Source organism: Cebidichthys violaceus, unplaced genomic scaffold (assembly GCF_023349555.1).
Source record: "Cebidichthys violaceus isolate CVI_PGR_0920_01 unplaced genomic scaffold, fCebVio1.0.p SCAF_16, whole genome shotgun sequence".
Lineage (NCBI taxonomy): Eukaryota > Metazoa > Chordata > Actinopteri > Perciformes > Stichaeidae > Cebidichthys > Cebidichthys violaceus.
Genome location: NW_027176329.1, coordinates 3,962,160 through 3,983,661, shown reverse-complemented (window position 1 = coordinate 3,983,661; position 21,502 = coordinate 3,962,160). Strand labels below are relative to the sequence as shown.

The 21,502-nt window shown below is 42.3% G+C and overlaps 1 protein-coding gene across 2 annotated transcripts in view; it reads left to right on the top strand.

The window, feature by feature from the left end:
* Window positions 1–242: 242 nt before the first annotated feature.
* Window positions 243–21,502, top strand: part of gabbr1b (gamma-aminobutyric acid (GABA) B receptor, 1b) — a 160,415-nt gene continuing 139,155 nt past the window's right edge. For both annotated transcript variants that reach the window (XM_068710790.1, XM_068710789.1), the window contains exon 1: window positions 243–451. In XM_068710790.1, coding sequence (XP_068566891.1) covers window positions 448–451 — 4 coding nt within the window. In that variant the 5' untranslated portion in view covers window positions 243–447. The remainder of the gene's footprint in view (window positions 452–21,502) is intronic.

The following is a 21,502-nucleotide window of genomic DNA, read 5'->3' as shown; positions in this document are numbered from 1 at the left end:
GCAGCACAGCTAGATGCCTGATAATATTAACCTTTTGAAAACCGATATTAATTGTATCGTTGTGTTACTTTTAGTCTAATTTACTCAGGTTAAAATTATTTACAGTCTTTTCCCAGAGGAAGTGAATGCAGCATCTCCGGCTGCATCTCTCACTGACGTCACGAGAGAGTGAAGGGGTGAGGTGGTGAAAGAGGGAGGGGCTACACCGTGAACCGCCGTCGGTGCGCGTGTCTGAGTACACAGTGCCGTGCTTCTCGAGACAGCTCTACAAGCAGCAGTGTGCTGACAGGATTTGATGTGAGCAGCTGTGTGTTGAGCTCCGTTCAACGCTCTCTGGACTAATTGTGGACAGACAGCACTTTATCAAGCACTGCTGCGGACACTGGCGCTTTACGTTGTGCCCTAGCAGCGGCAGTCGGTTTGAACCTGCCTATACAGCTGCCGTCTATGTGTGAGTACGACTCTGACACACTGATTCATGTATGACATGTTCAACTTTGATTTCAGAGCTTGAGTTTTAATTGACTGACATGACAGAGGTGTAGCCCCACGAGCTTCAAAAACACAGCAACTGTTCACTGCATTATTATTTCGCAGTTGAGTCAGACAGTTAGTTTGAATAGAATATTGCTACACTGTAACTTGCTCATCATTTTCCATCTTTTCATACTTCCATCATGCTCTTGAGCGGATTTTCATTCATGTTCACATCACACATTGGCTAGCAGAGTATCCCGTGCCTTTGAGCAATTGCTGGTAGGCATTATTCTGCACTTGCACGTGCGCTATCATGAACCGCGCGCGCTCGAACTCCGATGCGCTGTCACGCACGCGGCAGTTAGTATGTCAGTGCGTGTATGTCATGGTGTGACTTCAAAGCTCCACAGTACAGTAGGTGTTGCTGTTCCTCACGGTGATGCAGTGTGCTCCGTCTCTCCAGCCTGTCGTCAGCACACAGCCTGGAGGTCTGCAGCTGATGGCTCTGATGCAGCGAAGCAATGCCTGCCAAGGTAGCATTTGGTCAGTGTGGCAGAATACAACCAGTCAGCCACAGTGTGACATCCAGGGAAGCCTAGTGATTCACTGTTAGAAATCAACACCGATGGTTCCTTTAGAAGGCAGTTTACTATTCACCGATTATTTCGTTAATCAACAGATATTCCTCTTCTACTGACAGTGTGGTTTACCCATTCCCCAGTCTGAACATTATATGTTTAGGGTTATGTTTTTTGGATGGATTGTCAAATTTCTCAGATAGATGATGGTATTCATTATGCTTATTCAGCATGTCGTTTTAGTCAGAAAAGAAACCAAAATGTGTTCAAAATAAGATGGATATTAAGAAAACGTTATTGTTCATTAAACAATGGAAATGTGCCCTCTGCATTCTGGCAACAGTAAAAAACAGTGAAAGGCAGCAAAAAAAAAATTAATACAGTTTACACAGTGGTAGTGCTTTGGTGGGGGGGGTTACCTCATTTGGAACTCGTCTTCGTAGTAATGTCTTATGTTGTGTCTCCAGCAGCATTCACTGAATAAAGCGATAGCCCCTCAGGCTTACGTCACTGAGCCTTTAATACTATCAGAGTGTACAACCTTGCTCATTCAACTTAACGCCGGGAAGCAGGCCCCTTACCGACACCGAGCTAGCTGACAGATTCGTCCAGAGTTGCTAGCTAGCCATGGAAGAGTTTAAGCAGTGTTTGGACTGCGGTTCCCACATGACCAGAAGGGACACCCACACCCTCCGTGTCTGGACCAGGGACGCTCTGAGGTGGTGCTGTCGGACCGCTCTTCTGCATAGATTAAAGAAAACTCCCGCTCAGAGTAAGCCCACAACGGGCAGACTTATTTGACGTGGTTCCCAGGCCTTCTGGTGCTGCTGTGAAGCCAACAAGTGGTCGGGACATTACAGGAGAGGAGTAGTACCTACGATTCCATGCCCGATCTCACAGGACACCGTCAAGGCCAGAACAATAAATAGGAGCCTTGAACCTCAAATGAGGCAAGGACTTTTTCTGGCATTTCCCCAAACAACTGTCTCTCACGCGGCGATCTTTACTGACTGCATCTGTGATTTCTATAAACATGGCGCTATGCTTTTCCACATATGCCAGCCATTAGAAGAGAGCGTGCGGTTATGTCTTGCAGTTCAATTGGCCTCCACCAGGGTACGCTGGTGTCACAGAAACGATAGTTTCTGACCGTGCAGTGCCACTCCTAAAGCAGAAGACCCCTTCTCTGCTGAAAAAAGTCGCCATTTGCCAGGTGGCAGGTGGGGAGATGAATTGTGGGTTTTATTCCAGGTACCTCATTGTTCCATAGAAAGACAGCTGTTCTCTATGTCCAATATTGGATCTGGGTACAGTAAAAAAAACATCGCGGAAACTTCCACTCCAATTGTTAACATTAACACACTGTAGCCTGTTCAGGTCTATAGGAAATGGGGGCTGGTTCACCCCAGTGGATTCGAAAGATGCTTACTTTCACATTCCCCTTGTGTAGAGACACAGGACATATCTGAGGCTTGTCTTTCAGAAGAAGACTTGTGAGTGTTGTGTTGGGATGGATGGGAAGCCACCAGGCGGCCGTGTTCTGGCCTTGTGGTTTATGAAGGGTGTCTGTCAGTTACCTACTGTCCGTCTTGGGACTTGGTTACAGTCCTGCATGCATACAAGGGGCCCATTTGAGCCTCTCTAAGACATGGGACTAAGATATTTCTGGGCAAGTGGCGACAGTTTAGGACAAATGGGTGGGACATTTTTACTGAGTAGAGCTTGAAAGCACACTGCAAGTCAATACAACCTCCGCTCACGTTTTCACCCGACAGCTCACTAGTGCTGTCGGGTTTATTCTGCCATAACTGCTGATTTATAACGTCACGATTTCATAACTAAGAATTTAAGAAGCTCCGATATATCTATGGTGTCCTGATTCCTCGCAAGACAAGTTATTTGTGTGCATCAAAATCTGCGTGTGTGTGTGTGTGTGTGTGTGTGTGTGTGTGTGTGTGTGTGTGTGTGTGTGTGTGTGTGTGTGTGTGTGTGTGTGTGTGTGTGTGTGTGTGTGTGTGTGTGTGCGTGCTGTAAAATTGCCAGAGCAAACTGAAATTCTATCCTTGTATCCATAGTGCCTTAAATTGGCAGTGAGAGCATTTTGGAGATAGACAATGACCATGGGGTCTTGTGACCCGCACATTAATTACACAGTTTAACCATCCTAGTGTGAAAAAAAAGTTCCTGCCAATAGTCGGTAATTTGGAGATTAGCATTAATGCTTTCTAGTTGTTGATCCCTGCTAATGCTGCATTGTAAACAACACATCTTTGTTGAAATTGTAGGTATAAGTGAGTGTGTGTCTATAGAAATGGTTGAATTTTTAGTAGAGGTGTGGAAGTTTCTTGATTGTAAGATGCATTGCGACGCTGACGTGTACGATTCTGCATCAGTGACATAACCGCCTTTGGTTTCATTTGGTTTCAAGTCTTTACTGTGTTTTTTTTTTCTTTTACTGTCTGTCCCACTCGTTTCACTCCTCTGATTTCTGTGTTTCACTGAGGACGGAGCTTACGCACTCAACAATCCGCTAACTTGTTGCTCTCGCTACCAATACTAGCTGCCTTCTTTCAACCATGTTCAGTTGTAAAAAAAAAAAAAGTGCATGCATGCTGAGATTCAACCATGGTGGTGTTCTGTCGGTAGATGTAGTGACTTACAACAAGTCGGAGCTGAAGAGCTATGAGTAAGGAAAAATCTGCTAGCCGCGAGGCTAATTCATGCAGTGTAAAATGACATCGGCATTAAGAGCTATTTTTGTAGATTTCAGCCCACTTGTGCGCTGTAGCACTATGTACTGAGGTGGGTCACACAGATTTTGGAAAGATGCAGCTTTTTATTTGAGACTGTTGTTGTCAGATTTTTGACAGCACTTTCTAAATAAAAAGGGATTTCAGATTTATCTCACTATTAACTGATGAAAAAGTAGCCGTTTGCATCAGTATAGAAAATTGAGGACAGGGTTTATGGAGCTGTGTCTGGATGCATCGAGAATTGGAATTGTTGACGGGTGAATCGCAATTGAATCCCGAGGCCATTGAAATTCACACCTCTAATTTTGAGTTTGCATTTATTGGCCTCTCATTTCCATTTCCTGTGGAGACATTTGGCTGCTGCTGTCACAGACAGAGACTCTTGAGAAGGCAGGTAGGGGGGGGTCAATGTGTTGCCCAAGGACACACGGCTCTCTCTAGGATCAAACCTAAAGCTGTGTGGGGATGGGAGGACCTCCAGAAAAGTCTCTGCAATAGAAATTAAACCCCATTATAGCCCTCATCCACCATACCAGCAAGCGGCCTCCACTAAAGAGCACATTCAGTGTGTGCCGGTTAGTAGATTGAGTCTGTGTATGGATTTTGGATCAGACCCCTGGCTGAATTTAAGTTGCTGAAGTCGCAACTGCAGGTCCGTCTAAGAGTGGTTTTCTCAAACTAAACGTAAATGAACTTTTACCATCAACGTGATCGACGAGCTGTCCGGGCAGTTCTTCGCCCTCTCATGGACTGAAGACCGACCGGACACTAAAGTGACTCGCTATTTTTGACCGCTATATTCACTGAATGAAAATGTGATACTGGTGCATCCTTAGTGCACACAGTATTCCTTCACAATGAGGGATTGTCACTGACATTTCCGTTGCATGTTCACTTTGCCATCCAAATGAAGTGGTTTTGATCAGGGGTTGTTTGGACTGGTCTAGTGAATCAGGTGGGATACGTTTCCATACCACAGCTGCATGTCAGCAAATGTATGAACTCAAACCTATATTTTCATCCACTACTTTATCTTTGATTGAGACAAGACAACATGGGGTTTGTCAGGCATTAAAATACATAGAAATAGCCAATCTTTGCGCCGATGGTCTCATCAGATTGCGACCAAAATGGTCGCAGATGCAATAATTTTTTGTGAGTGTACGAGTTAAAATATTATGTCGACATCCGCCTCTGTCTATTTCGAAGTCACACAGGTCAACTTGATGAGCGAGCAAGTGTTGAGCAGTGAACGCGAAGGGAGGGAGGATCTCGGGCTCATCACAGCGCGGATGCTCTTCCGCTCGCTCTGTGCGCTCGTATCACGTGCATGTGCCTGGTTTTAGTGTGTCACAAACCGGGCCGAACGGCCGTGGCAAAAAAGGGAGACGCATTCAATGAAGCAGTTTAACACTTATTTATTAGATTTAAAGTAACATAGAAGGCAAACATAAACTAACAGTGACATGTGAAGTCGGTCATTTCAGCAGTGTAAATGAGTGGGTGTGTGGAAAGTGTATATGCAGTGTTGTATAATGTAGAAACTAACCGCAACCGAAACCAAAATGGGTGTCTCAGAGGGTTATAAACGTTATAAAGGGTGCACTGGCCTCAGGTGTTTCCACTCTGCCTGACCATCCTCTGCCACACCCACCTCCACACCTGCAAGGAAAGCAGGCAGACAGGCTCATCACACTGGTAGCTAATTAAACGCTGTGTGTGTGTGTGTGTGTGTGTGTGTGTGTGTGTGTGTGTGTGTGTGTGTGTGTGTGAGATGCTCCTGGACGTAGCAGAGGAAAAGTTACAGAAACAATCCATTTAGCTGTTAATGTGTTCCAAAAAAGAATTCTTTCAAAGAGCAAAATGAGGAGAGAGAATAAGAGGTAGAAAACGAGACAATGCGACTCACTGATGATGAAAGTACTGAGCTAGTGTCATTGATTAAAACCAGTGCTGGAAGAAGCATTACGATATTTTACTTAAGCTAAAGTACTTGTAAAAATCAATTTGTTACAAGTAAAAGTTCTGCGTTCAAAATCTTAGTTTAAAAAAAAGTATGTAAGTACTGTATAATCAAGTACATAGTTAAGTACAATATATCAAATATAAAAGTAAAAGTACTCTCTATGCAGCCAAATGGGCTCTTTAGGAGCTACGTTATGTATTTCAATATTTCCCACTGAAATGTGATGGAATAGAAAAAAAGCATCAAAGTTGTATTTAAGTACAGTACTTGAGTAAATGTACTTAGTTATGTTCCACCACTGATTAATACTGTGCTGTACCACAAAAAAAGATGCTTCCAACATTCTCAGTTGGTGCTACCAGTGGAGAAGTTTGTCTCATTTACTCATGCAGGTCATATAGAGGCATCGGTATTACATTGAGACCAGCTGAAGGTTCCTCACGGCAACTTTAACTTTATGAAGACACTCTGTAACGTAAGGAAATGGATATCAAAGATAGTAGAGCCTCTTTGTTCACAACTAGTATGGAATGATCAATATCCAATTCATCAGGAGGGTGGTGTTAACATCCACTCATTTCCATTTTGGGACCAACGCAGGAGAGAAAGCAGCTGCACAGAGATGCGTGCTCAGAAAGAGTCATTGAGAAACATGAAATCCTGTCATTAATCAGCAGGCATCTGCCTGACTTGATAGACAGCTAGACTCTGTTTCAGGTGTGTGTTTGTCTATCTGTGTTAGCCTAGCTTAGCATCACTGGACAAATGAGAGCATGTTTATGGAAAAAGAACAAGTCATTGCTTCATTAATTCACCTTCATCTTGATGTGAGTAGTTTATCAGTGGTTGTAACCGCTGCAGGTAGATCTAGCTAATAAGTGCTGTGATTAGAAGGCAGGGCTTTTTTTCCCTCCACTGTCCCAAACTTTAGTATTTATTTTAAACTGTCCCAAAGTAAATGCTGGCCGTCTCAATCATCAACTGATGGAGAGACAGACAGACTTTGAACCTTGTAACTTGTAATTTGTAAATACTCTTGAATAGCGTAATACAGCCCAAGCCTAACATTGTGTTTGGATAAAATAGGATAGAGCTTTTACTCCTGGACCAGGGGTGCCCGAAATAACTCCTCCCGCTCTGCATCTCCAGTTCTCTGCTTTACTTGCAACACCTTGATTTGCTTACATTTGTATTCTCCATTAGCAGCCAAAGAAACAGAGGGACTCTGGGTACTACACATGTACAGGGATCAGTTTCCTGCATGCTTCACTGGAACAGAAAGAGCGGTGTGTTTGCCGATGGCTGGATTTTCTTCCCAAACGCATTCTGCCATTTTAATAGAAGATAAGTTGTATCAGGATATTGAATAGGGAACTTTAACATTTACCCCAGCATGGTTTCCTTTGTTGCTTCACGGTCACGGTGTGTTGCCTTGACAACAAAACAGCCCACGTAACCCCATACTACCAGTCCATCCATTCCATACCCCATTATTTCTGAATTATTTATTTATTTCATAGCAGCCAAAAGCACTGACCTCTGAATTGCTTTTAGCAGCATCACAACCTGTGCAGAGCAGATTGCTTTGGGAGCACAGTTTAAAATAGGGGTTGTATCAGACCCCATTATGGCTCTCAAAATTCAATTCATAGTTTGTATTCATCTATACTGTGAAGTGTATTTGCATGTAATTGTCAAAAATGTTTAATCCTTGTCAAAATCACATAGTAGAATACACTGTATTCATAACTATTAACAGCTCTTTACTGTAATTAACACGCTCATAACCTTTAGGAAACCGGTGATTTGTCCGTTGTTTTGTTTTTTACACTCAGATGGATGAAATCCATTATTTATTGCCAGCTGCAGTGTATGAGCAAAACAGGCAACTGAGTCCCCAATTCATCCAAATTGGATCCGTTCAATTGATTTGTTCCAGACCAAATATGATACTGGGCAAATATCTGCGCTAACCAATGTGGACATTGATGAGGTTGTGTTATTCAGAGGTTCACACTTCCCGGATCAATAACTCCTAAGCAAATAGGTGTTGAAAACGACGCGCCTCTTTGCTACCTTTGCTAAGGTCACCAATAGGTTTAGGCACCGAAAAAGGCGGCAAAACTACTTTGTTAGATTATGGCAAGAAAAGTACTTTGTTAGGTTTAGGAACACGTCGTGGTTGCGCTCAAATAAGTATGTGAATCCTGGAAGTTATTCTATTTTCATTTCAGTGACACATTTTGTCAATTTAGTTGAAGGAAACAGGAGAAAGGTGACTCTAGACTCTTAATTGAGGGACAGTACAGAGAGGTTACAGACGTAGTAGTAGTCGTAGTAGTAGTAGTAATGGAACTCAAAGACACTTTATTTGTTAATACTTTGAACTCATCCTTGATGTGTTTGTTCTTGATCATACACTATGTATTTTTTTTAGATTGTGCTATGTTTCCTAGGTAATCTGCAAATCAAGATCATTTGTGTGAATGTATATTTTTTCAGTTATTACTGTATGATCAGACCTGAGATGCAGGGGTTGGGAATGAGGGGTGGGCCGGAGTGCTATCTGGACTGAGTGAAAAGGAAGAAACCCAAACACATATTAACAGGACGAACAAATGCCGGAGGTAAGATAAGGTAAGAGGGTCGAATGAAAGGGTGAAAAACCCACGACAACTGCCGATTTGTGACTCAGTGGTAGAGCAAGGTCGTCCTTCAATCAAAGGATTGGTGGTTTGATCCCCGGCTCTGCTAGTCCATGTGTCCATGAGCAAGACACTTAACCCCAAACCCGCAGGCTGTTCCTGTAGTATGAATGTTAGTTAGTCTGAGGTGGCACCTTGCATGGTAGCCCTGTCATCAGTGTATGAATGGGTGAATGTTGACATGTAGCGTTAAAGGGCTTTGAGTGGTTTGAGCGCTATACAAGTACAGTCCATTTACCATTCTCATTTATCTCCTCTGTCAGTACAGAGGTTATACTCTTTTAATAGCTAATATTTCACAAATGAGTTCGTCGTGTGAAGGTGATGTGTAAAACATGTACCTCAGGTCAATCTTTGCTTAGATAAATAAAAGAATAACTTGACAAGTTGTCGTTACTTGTGTATGTGTGTGTATATATATATATATATATATATATATATATATATATATATATATATATATATATATATATATATATATATATATATATATATATATACACACACACACACACACACACACACACACACACACACACACACACACACACACACACACACCACAAATCTGGACTGAAAAGCTCCTGGAACACCACATGGACACAGACATTACACAGCTTCACACAGTATGACCCACGTCATACAGAAATGCGTATGATCATGCCACCAAGGAGGAGGCAAAACAATGTTATGTAACCCTTTAGATCAGCCTATTTACCCTGGGAGTCATCTACAAGGTCCTCATCTTCATGGAACCTCCGCTCACCCTCCTCACTTGTTAAAGCATTGCTGAGGGCATAGTTCCTTGAAATATATTTCCGTCAACAAACGACCCCAACAGCTGCATAGCACCTCTAAACACCCTGTAATAACCACAGCTTGAGGTTGGAGTATAGCTACTACAGATGTGTGGTAAGTTTAATAAGCGTCAGTGTTTCCGTAGACATCTGTAGTAGCATACACAAGCTAAAAATCCTGGGTTCCCACTGCTGATGGTAATTGTTACTCTGGTCATTCACACTTGTTGCTTTCCTCTCCTTTATTTTGCTTCTCTCCTTTTTCTCTCTATTGATTCTCTCTCTCTCTCTTTCACACTTATTTACACACACACACACACACACACACACACACACACACACACACACACACACACACACACACACAGATAGTGTCCCCATCTTTTCCCTATTTCGGTCTTTCTCTCTCACTCCTATGTTCTCTCTCTCCATCTGAAATGGTGTCACTGCTCATCGCAGAGCAGAAAAACAAAATTCCATTCATGTTCGATCTATTTTTACTATTCATAGAGAGTCTCCTATTTGAGCAGCTTGTGTGGCTGTTAGTAATTCACAATGGAAATGCTTCGTTTTTAATGTGAATGGAGCTGCCTGTGCAGTGCCGATCGTGTTGGAGAAACCATTTCTAGCGGTGGAACCTTTCTAGTGTAAAGCGAAGGTCTAAGGAGACTGGAGGACTGGAAGGAGAAATTGCCTCTTCCAGCAGTGACGAAGAACAAAATAGCACTTTTGTGTAAATAGATTGGTTTCTGTTGCCAGGTTTAATTGAACTCGATGGGACTATATCTGGCTTGGCAGATTAGACTAAATCAAACTTCATCTCCGAGCTGTGTCCCTCAACAGAAAGAGCTGTTTTCTCATTTCTCTCTGGCTGTAAGCCTCAGATTCCTGCAGGTATTTCAGGAGATAAACTTTGGCCTTGGCTCTGACCTCTGTCCTCCTCCCCTCCTCCATCAGCTTTGGAGCGTAAAGCGCCGGGATCAGTTTTTATCACACCGGTGTGTTTCTGCTCACAGCAGTGGTCGGCTGTGTTTTCTTTTTTTTTTTTGTTTTGCTGCGCTGCCACAGGATGCATGTTCACAATGGCTACAGCCCTCCTGGCAGTGGCAATGGTCATTCCTTCTGACTTCTGGTCCCACGGTAGCAGAGGAGTGATGATTTATTGTAAACTATGTTGGTTCGTTTATTGTCTGGCCCTCAAGAATGACAAAACATATATTTTTGCCATTTTTCCCTAATCTTTGGGGCATGGGCCCCACATTTTAAAATCCCAGGGTTAAGGGTAAAACAAAATAAAATACCCCCCACTGAACATGATGTCATGCTGAATCAGTGAACTAAAACAAATTAGTGTTTCAGTCTTGTTTTCAGACCAATGCTGATCTGGCCTTACAATTCTAGGTTGGTTCTGTCATGCAGAAACTCTGTCAACAGCAATCTGTTACTTAACATGTAGTACATAATGTGCCATAGCTGCATATATTGTGCCATTTCAGCTGGTAAAATATTCAGAACCAAATCAAACATGTGCCTAACACTTCATCAGTGCCTCCATCAAGCTTAGTATGCTGCTGAAGTTGACAGATGGCGGACAGCAGAGGCTGTAAAGTTTAGTGACATAATTATGGAGAAAAATGTCTTCATAGCTGTTGTAGCTTAGTAAATAAGTGCCAAGGGCCACAGAACCAGGCTGTGTTCCAATTAGCCCAATGACACCCTTTCTCTTCAGTTACCAATCACGTATGTGTGCATAGACGTGTGTCTTCCTACTGTTTTCCTCACATCTTTCGAGGCTCTCTCATGAAAAACAACAGTTGCAAATGTATTTCTGTGAGCAAGTGTATTTCTAGTTGTACGTGTCCTCCTCCAAAGAAGGTGAAGAGCATGTTGAGCTCAGATCAGAGAGACCAAGTTTCCTGTAAATTGTCCTTCATGTACCGAATGCTGCTGATGACATGCAGCCAGAGCTGGAGCTCTCCATCAGTTCAAACACATGGTCCTCCTCCTTCCACTCCCACTAGGCCAGCTCAGCTCCTCCCTCGTGACTTTCACAGGTCGGAGAGGATTGAGTTTCATTCCGACACACTATAGGCATATAGGTATGTCATAACACAAGTGCTTCTCAACAGTCAGTGGATTTACACAATAACCCCAGTGAGTCCTCTGTGCTTAAAGGGACAGTTCACCCCAAAATCAAACACATTTGGCCTCTTACCTGTCGTGCCATTTCAGGTAAGAAATGGTTCGATCCCCGGCTCCTCTAGTCCACGTCGATGTGTCCTTGGGGAAGACAGTTAACCCCAAGTTGCTCCTGTAGCTGTGCCTAAGGTGGCGGACTGTGCATTTTATACCTGGGCCTTCTGTGCTGTCCTACTAGACTTGAGCCATGTCCTAATAACCTCATTATGACGCCACAGCTATGGTTATTTGTTTCTAGGGGTGTAATAATACACGTATTCGTATTAAACCGTTCGGTACGAGGCTTAAGAACCAAACAATACGTTTGAATAATACTAGTGCTTTTGGAAAATGCAGAAGCTTAAATTGTGGTAAATATAATGTTTTCGGTGGACTGTGCTCATGCAACAGACAACAGGCTTTGTGACCTCTGAACCCGGAACAATAACAAAAAACAGCTGAGGCTGCGGCACCGCGCGTGTCTTCAGGTGTCTGTTTGACAAAAGTCACGCTGGCCCACTGACCAATCACGGCGCACCTTAATGCTGACGTACTTAGCAGGCTACCTGGGTAGCTCTGGCATGTCAAAGAATACGCCCAACATGTCAAACTAAAGATCTGATTGGTTGAAGACGATGACAATCAACAATATCGTTTTTACCCATTTACTTTTATCTGCAAGGTCTACCAAGAGGACCTTGGGCCCCTCTCCTTATCTCCTTACATAGAGAAATAGAGGCTGAATCTGATTGGATAAGAGCTCTCCTTAAACAAGCTGCACTGGAAGCAGCGCTGCAGGCTGGAAGCAGAGCCGCTGAGGAAGACAGGAGCTGTGCAATGAGAAAATAAGCTAATGGGGAAAAAAATGCTAATGCTTGTAGTGTATTTGTGAAAAATTATTAAATTATAAAATAGCTATAATTTTGTGATTCTGTTTAGGCCAGCAGAGAAGGCTTAGCTGGCCCTGACGGCCCACCACTGACCTGAAACTGCTGTTTCATTGTATTATTTTGGCGCTTTGAGCACCGCAAGCCGTGTGCCATATTGTCCAATTATATTGGAGAAAAGGAAGATTTGTCCAACAATGTAGATTGATAAAAAGCACTCAAGGTTATTGGGCAAATATGTATTTTTAATTTTGGGGTGGTCCCTTTCAAATTTGCATAACTAACAACCATTTTCATTTCATGCAAATGGTGCTGTAATTATGAAATGTTTTTTTCCTACCTTCCATTGCTGTCAGTCCAATTTAATACGCTATCAAAATAAGAGATGTAAAAATTGGATATGTGTGGATATTTAGCACACCAACTTAAGTGCCAATCTGCTGCCCAACAAATCCCACAAATAAAGAAAGAAAAAGGTGAATTGACTATTAACCCAGGAGAAATTAATGAAACATTTACCTCATTTTACTCAAACCTGTATACGTCAGAAATGGCAAATGAAAGAACTGACAAGGAACATTTTTTTAACAACCTTCGGGCTCCTTCCATAAATATGATACATAAGACAAAGAACTCTCATTACAACATTCTGAAATTATTAAAGCGATAATGGCAATGAAGAGTGGTAAGGCGCCTGGCCCAGACGGCTACCCAATAGAATTTTTTTTAAACTTTCTCCAAGAAATTATCCCCAATTCTACTAGATATGTTTTTAGATTCTTTGTCCCGTGGCTCGCTGCCACAAACACTGACTGAGGCATCAATTCTTCTCCTTCTTAAGCCAGCTACAGATAACACAGAATGTGGCTCGTATCGACCCATCTCCCTCCTAAACAGTGATGTTAAGATCCTGGCCGAAGCTCTTGCCCTACGCCTAGAAACCACAATGAGTGAAGTGATCTCTGTTGACCAAACCGGTTTCATTTTGGGGCGACACTCATTTAGTGCCTTTAGCAGGCATGTTCTAAAAATATCACTAGTCACCATGGAGCTCCGTCTAAAAATTTGAGTTGCTGTTCATATTGAATCAAAAACGCTTGCATTAATGTAGATTTTAAAAGGACAATATGTCTTGTCAGAAGAGATTTGGGTACCCGGAGGCGCACGGCAGACAGCCAGGACGAGGCCGCCGCACCACACTAGATTTTCAGGTTGCGAATGGCGGGCGCTTCCCGTTGGCGCCGGACACGTGCCGCGAGCGCACCCCGTCGTCAGGTCCGTCAGTCCTCGGAACAGGGCAACAACTCGTGGGTGGCGGGGGTAGAGGCGAGGCAACGCAATCCGACCAAAAAGGCCCAGACTAGAGGTTTGAACGCGGGCGCCCATAGACGCTCGTGTGCCTCGGAGGGTTGGATCCCCCCCTCGGCTATAGACGAGACGTTTTACTAGTTTCTTCGTGAAGAAAAAGGTACCATTAGAAAAGCTGGTGTCGGTGACAACAGACGGGCCGCCATGACGGACCGGCATGCAGGCTTCATTGCGTAATGCAAAGGTGACCCAGACTTCCCAAAACTGAAATCATTCACCAGCAGGCGGTATGTGCAAAAGTAACCGGCTTTGATCACGTGATGACTCCTGTCGTGAAGATCATAAATGGCATCCGCTCCAAAGCCAAACAACACAGGATATTCATAACTGATCATTTGTATAAACATGGGACAGAGTTGTTGATTTGTTCAAAAATGTTACAAAAGTGGTTATTACAAACGAGACACGATTTGAAGATATGACAGTTAATGATAATTATTCACTTATAATAGTGATAATTTGTACAAAAATATAAGTGTGATTTTGAACCAAATGCTACAAATGTGCTTATTCATACAAAACTGTCAAAGATATTTACAAAAATATCAGAGGTGTGTCAACATACAAATGTACGGTGTATGATTGTGTTTATGAACATATATATATATATAATGACGTCTGGCACGGCGAAATGAGGTGACCTTTTTACTTATTTACTTTTCTGTTCTAGGTGGGTGTACCAGTGGGTGGGACAGGTTTGTTGTTTGTTTGCAACAAAACACTGAAAAACAATGGAAATATTAGTCAATGTACATGTTTACTGTATTCTGTGTCTGCCAATATTTCCAAATTAAATAAATAAATAAATAAATAAATAAATAAATATATATATATATATATATATATATATATATTGCTCGTGAAATAAAATGGCATGTCTAATTATGGCCAGCCTCAACAGCAGCAAATTAAAATGGGAGTGGATCAGAAAAGAGAGAGACATTTAACTTGAATATTTATATGAAGATGTACTTAAGATAATATTAGGCGCTGCCTCTTTTTGTATCAAACTAAAGCTTAGTTCTCTGCAGTTACCATTACGAACTTGCTCTACTCTTCTTTTATAATGCACCTCCTTCTGCTGCTGCACATTTCCAACAATAACATGTAATCTAATCTTTTATTCTGATGAAGTGACAGGCCTGTGCTCGGCTGTCACTGGTTTGTCTACATGGTAACTAGCCGAGCCTCGTGCTTCCATTTCCAAAGTCCTTCAATGGGGCGGATTGCTTTGCAACAGTGTTTGCAGTGAATTGTAAAAGGCTGCTGTCTTTGTGTAGTGGAGGGCTCTTTGTAGCACTTTTTCAATGAATACATGGTTTTCTGCTTATTTTTCTACCTTGTTCCAGCTGCGATATACAGCCACCAGAGATGTTGGACTCAAGTCAATCACAATGAATGAATGAGTCTCTTATCTCCCCCCCCCCCCCCCCCCCCAGCCCACACGCATTTTCTACATCCACTGCTTCAAATCCCACCCCAGACCCCCAGAGAGTCACGAGTGTAAACACCATCTAAACCTATGAAGCCCTCTTAAGCAGGGCTCTCTCTTCAGAGGGCACACGGTGAGCCATTTCTTCCTGCTCCTAAAGAAGCTGCTGCATCCGTCCAGTGAGGATCACGGTTGTGTCCAGCGACACACACACACACACACACACACACACACACACAGAGTGGTGCTTCTGCTCTCTGAGGGTGCTTATCGCTGCTCCTTGTTCTGTGTATCGGAGCGGCGCTGGCTTTGCTGCCACCCAGTCTTCTCTGGCTCAGGGAGCTGTGGAGACCGCGTTGGCTTTAAAGTCTATAGTCCTGCCTCAGGCCAGCACTGAGCAGCCAACAGGGCTCTGGTGACAACACATGACGGTACTCGAGTGATTCCACAAAAAATGGAATATGTGCAAACCAGTGTAATTATGAAAACATAAAAAATGTTGATATGATGCTTAATAATATGACAGCCACAATCTGTACAACACAACAGGACTGAAGACGTTCAGACAGGTGTTTCCATTTCTTCTTTTTTTGGTCATAAAAAGTATGTGTGTGTCCTTTTGAAAGGGATATTACACTAAATTCAGAGCACAGCAGTAGTAGGGTGTTATTTTCTGCTACTAATAGGACTAATCTGTATAGTGACTAGTGATTAAACACCATCGCTTCAGAGGGAATCATCAAAATGCTCATCGCATTTTGCCAACCTGTTATCTTGCTAATCAAGGAAGTGAGGAAAAAAACATGTTGACAACATGTTTGGCTTTTTACAGTTATGCCTTAATATGGTCACTTCATGAATGCGCACTTTGTTCTTGGACAGGATACACGATCAGCTGATCTATGTGTATTTCATTGTTTTGAGGTTGAAATGATAATATTAATCTGGTGGGTGCGTCTGTCTGGTTCACTCATTCAGTACAAGCTGTTGACATCTCTTCACAGCTCATCCTTCAAATATAGAGAGCTGCTGGTATATTCTTTAAACCTCCACACACCTTTTGCTATGGTTGTTATCTTTTTTTTGAAGATATTGGGGGATGGTATTGCATTTTTTTTTTTTTTCAGTCAAAGGGAGAGAACAAAGAAAATATGAATACGACTCTGGCTGGATTATGTCTCTCTCTCTCCCCTCTGCCGCTGACTGTTCTGACAAAATGTCCTGCATGTTGGCCTACTGCAGAAAGAGGCAGGTGCCGGCAGCTCTGATCAGTGTTTTCATGGTGTTTATCAGTAATGATTCATTAGCATCACAATAGGTTTCCATCCCACCGGCTGTATCCTGTTCTCTCCTCCGGTCCGTGTAAAACAGCATCTATTTCCTCCTGCTCTTTATCTTTGCATTTCCCAACATCCTCTCCTTGTATGGAGCCCTCTGTCTCTTTGCCATCTCTGATTAGATGGCAGCAGCCTGAGCGTGAGATCTCCCACTTTCAGTCATAATTGACTAACCTCCACCAAACCGCAACCTGCAGTCCTCGTCTTTTCTTCTGTGCAGTGGTACAAGCGCTCATTTATTTCCCATACCGCTCAGTGTTATTACTCTGTCTCCATCATTTCCTATCTCTACTACTCTCTGTCTCTCAGCCCTCTCCTCTCTCTTTCACTTGCTCTCATTTGCATAACATTGTTGCAGAAGATGTCTTTCATCTTTTCAGTATCGGATTGGAGAGGGGGGGAATTACATTACCTTTCCTGTCGTATTACGAAGTGCTCCGTCTTGGAGATCAGCGGATCAGGAGCGCCGGGCCCTTAAACGGTAGAGTCGGGATTTGGAAACCATTCAAAAGACTGGAAGTGAATTGTCGAAAAATCAAGGGTCAAAATAAACAATTTTGTCACATTTATTAGCTGTAATGCAAATTTGGATGAGTGGGAGCATATATTTTGGCCTGTCTTTGGTTCAGAATGCAGTGTGTGCTTCGGTGTGGGTGGACAGTGGGAGCTGAATCTGTGTGAACACATTATCGTCTGGCTAATGTGCGGAGTCTTATTGGATTCACGTTTCCCCTGCGTGGCCTCATGTCTAGTCACGTCCTGGAGGCGCTCCTCGCCTCAGAACTCACACATTCCTGGTGATTTTGGCAGAATGAGAATTGGCATTTCGGATTTTTCCTCAGAATCCGGAGAAAAAGGATGGAAGCCGTTTCAACAGGGATCCAGAATAAAGCTGTGTTAATAAGGAGGACGAGGTGTTGCCTAGCTCTGAATATTTAAAGCTGCTGTCCAGGGCTCTGTGTGCACGGTAGCCCTCCATGTGGCTGCTTATTGAGAGGGAGTCAACACAGAACTCCTGTCACGGGTCAATTCCTTTTTGTTTGTTATGTCTATGTATTCTAATAGAGATAATAGATTTGGGAGAGACACCGTAGATTCTCAAATAAAAGCTGGTCTTCAAAATCACAGCAAAATAAAGGGTTGAATAACGGCTCACATTGTGAAGTCAGATGTACATATCTACAGCACTAAATCCATGTCATCAACAGTCTTTGTTATAAAGATATTAAATAAATAAATATTATTGTCATTAACTAAGCTGCTCTCAGTGAAAGCCTTTGAACATTTAAAACCAGCAACCCGGGAGATCATATCCGTTGATTGTATTTTAATATTGATTAAAGAAACTGCAAAGTAGAAGCAAACAGAAACTAAGTTTAGGTATGAAAAATATTATATTATGTTACTCAGAACTCATCGTTCCCCTAAATACAAAAAGCCCCAAAGCACTTAAAAAATATGCAACTCAGCTGTACACGACTTACTGTGTACTTCTACTTCAGGGGAAAACATTGTAGTACTACATTTCACTGACAGAGAAATGTTACTGATGACATTGCAGATTCATATTTCACTCACAAAATATAACGATTAAAGTGAAACCTTATTATTCATTAAACTATCCAGCGTTAATAGTTTTAGAAAAGAAAGAAAAGAATCAGAAAGGTTTGAGTGCTGTTAATGAAAGCGGTTATTATGTCACTTTATTAAGTTTTAATATGTTTTCATGAGAGAAAGCGACTGTTTAGATTCCCAGTTTATTCAATAAAGGCCTGTTCAGAAATGTGCTGTGATTGTGACTTTGCATACCTCAGAAGGTTTGAAGGGTCTGCTGGTAAAATCATACTTATTCATTTTTAATTGAATAAGCAGTAGGCACATACTGATTGAGTATGTATTATGCACTAGGCCTACCTCTGTGTTGTCCCCAATTAATCTCACATTCGGCTGCAGCCTTCATAATGTTTTGGTTGTCCAGTTATGGCTGCATGCTCAGTTACCTGTCCTGGTTTATTTTTGTGTTTTGGCACGACTGTATGAAGTGTGTTATAAGATGACTTTGTGTCCGCTGCTTGTTTAATGTTTTACGTCACCACTTTGTTTTTGAGCATAACTGGAGTTTGTTTGGCGACGGTCGTAGTCATTCAGTCAAACATTACAGTGGTCGTTGCCGACACGCCTGGTGGAGATTTTCCCTCTACTGTGCCTCAAGCACCACCTATTTTGTAAAGACGTGACAATGAATTCTGCCACTTTCTGGTCCGATCGGGGTATGTTGATTTTTCAGTTTGTTGTAGGTTCAGACTGCGCTCGTAGTGCTTGTAGGTGGTGCTGAGAAAACATAAGCAACAACCAGGTTGTGTAAAGCAAAGCTATCCAAGAACAGGGAAAGGGAAACGATAGAATGGACAGTATAAAGTGTTGTGACGTGCCTCTGTGTAAACATGAATCGGCCATTAAATGCCATATTCATCTGTTTTGATGTCACGTAATTCTCCTTCGGTTTAATTCGCCAACTGCTGAAAAGCTTTTCTGTATTCTATAAGAGGGATGTGATGCCATTCAGAAAGGACTTCTATGGCCAAGCACTGTAAAATCCTTTTAGCGGAGCTTGTCATGGTCTATGCTTACTGAAATGACCTGTTTACAGCTTGAACTTAAAATGTAAGGCCACGAGTGACATCTGTTTTTCTTTGCATATCAAACTAAAATCTCACACATAAAACAGAGGAACTGACCATTTCTACCATATCTGCCCTCTTTAATAGCTCAGCTGTCTTACCAACAAGACCCTTGTCTTTGGTTCTTATCAAAGAACCAAAGACAAGGGTTCTTTCTTTTTTTTCTTTTCTTTTTTTTCTCTCTTTTCTTTCTTCTTATCACTTCCTAATATCATATTAATGTTTTCACATAGTGGGGCAAGGAAGTCAGTTAGTGATTCAAGCAGAGCTTTAGATAAAAAAAACCCTGTGGGAAGCCATAGGACGTGACAAAACATTAAAGGAAACCATTATAGATGATGCAGACTTGTATGTAACCAAATACAAATACATTATTAAGTGTGATTTCTTGCCCAGAACACAATCAGAATACACTTTTTTTCTTTATGCTTTCCTGACAGACACCATGTCTTCCATGTACTTTAGGCTACATTCACTCTAATCGTTTCAAAACAAAAAACAACCTCCGTCCACACGGGCATTTCAGCACCGTTTCAGATCTCCGTCTATACCAACACGCCTGAAAGCGAATATCACGTGATTATTCACGCTGGGCATGCGGGTGCCGGTATAAACAAGAAATCGATTGGTTGCTAAGTTACAGAATAATAAAAGGTTGTTCTTGATACTTAAGATGTTTTCCAAAGACACACTCAAACAGACACATTTATTGGACAAAAGACATTTAGTCAGCACACGTCTCTCACTCGTTTCCTGTTTCATTGATGTCTGTTCTGTCACTCGTAGCTCTGCTGGTGGCTGAAGTCTTTGCAGCACTGGAGAGCCTTTATGCTTTTGTTCGTTTACAGTTTTTCTGTGAACTTAACAATAGTTGTGCTCAACAAAATAAGCAATAATAAGAAAAGGAAAGTCCTGCATTTTGTGTCCATTGTCCTCCTCAAAGCCACAAACAATGACTTCAAACGTCCGCTCCGTAGGGCTGATAACGCCGCTGGACACGCCGCTCGCGAAGCGCTCCAAAAACAGCTGCTTCCTCCGCATGTCGGCAGTGGTCGAAATATAAAACGCAGAATTTAACTGCACAACAGCTGCTAGTATAGACAGCAAGGTCAGCAACGCCTGTAATCAGTTATCCATGTTGAATTAACCTGGTAGTCGATCGGTAATCAAGGCTGATGTTTGTTTTCTTCGGCAGCGTGACGAATCAGAGAAGGACACGTCGTGACTGCTAAGAACCAATCAAGTAGCCAATTTGAGTACATCTGCATCATCGTTTTTAAAGGGCACCGTTTCTGCCGAAACTCGACATCAGGGGAATATTGTCCATCAACTTGTTTGAGCACCAAGCATCATCGATGTGAACACACAGTCCGCCTCCCCTCTTCTTACCGGAGTCTTGCGTTCTGTCGGCGCATTTACAGTCCGCCCTTCAAATGCAATAGCTTGATCTGGGATGTTATGATGAAGCCATGATCTCTGATTTCCCGTTGCTGGATTAGTCTTATTTCATCCATCTTATTATCCAGCGCCCGGGCATTAGCTAGAAGCAGGCTGGTTAGTGGAATAATATTAGGTCCAAGCTGTTTAGTCCTCATCCTGGCTCTCTTCCCCCTCTTCCTGGTTGGTTCACACTGCTTTCTATGATGTTTTGTTTGGCCGGTCCGGCCGAGTGGTCAGGAGATTTTGTGGGCGGCGGTCGTCTCATAATTCTGTCCTTGTACTTTCTTTCTTCCGATGTTGATGCAGCTGCCACAGATTTCGCCTTATTTCGTCTTAAATGTAGCGAAATCTGTGGGAACTACCGGCCGCTGCACCGTTGCCATAGCATCCCTATGACTCATATATGTAAATAAATTTGGAAATATATAATATATGTTTAGTGTTGCTTCAGTGAAGTGAAAGCTCTTTCATCAGTTCCTTCTTGTACTCTTGTACCATGGGAAGTTTTGGAAATGTCTGTGTCCACTTCAGTGTGTGGTGCTCTCTCCTGTTTGTTGTTGGTAATTGCGATACTGGCAGTTTAAGTATAATTTTTTTTTTTACAATTATCAACTACTGTCAACTGTATTTTTCTGTTTCATGAAAATCTGTCCAATAGATGAGGAGTTATTTGGCCACAGTAAATAAAAAACCTACCCACACACAGACAATTTTAAGACAGTTCAACTGAATGGAAATTGTTATTTCCTCTCCAATATGTTGAAAAATGAAAAACAGTTTTCTTTAAAAAAAAACAAAAAAACATTGTGTGTGTGTGTGTGCGTGTGTGTGCGCGCACTGTTCCCTCTAATATTCAGTTCATGTGATATCAAACAAGAGAGGAAGTGGTGTCTGGTGTTTTCT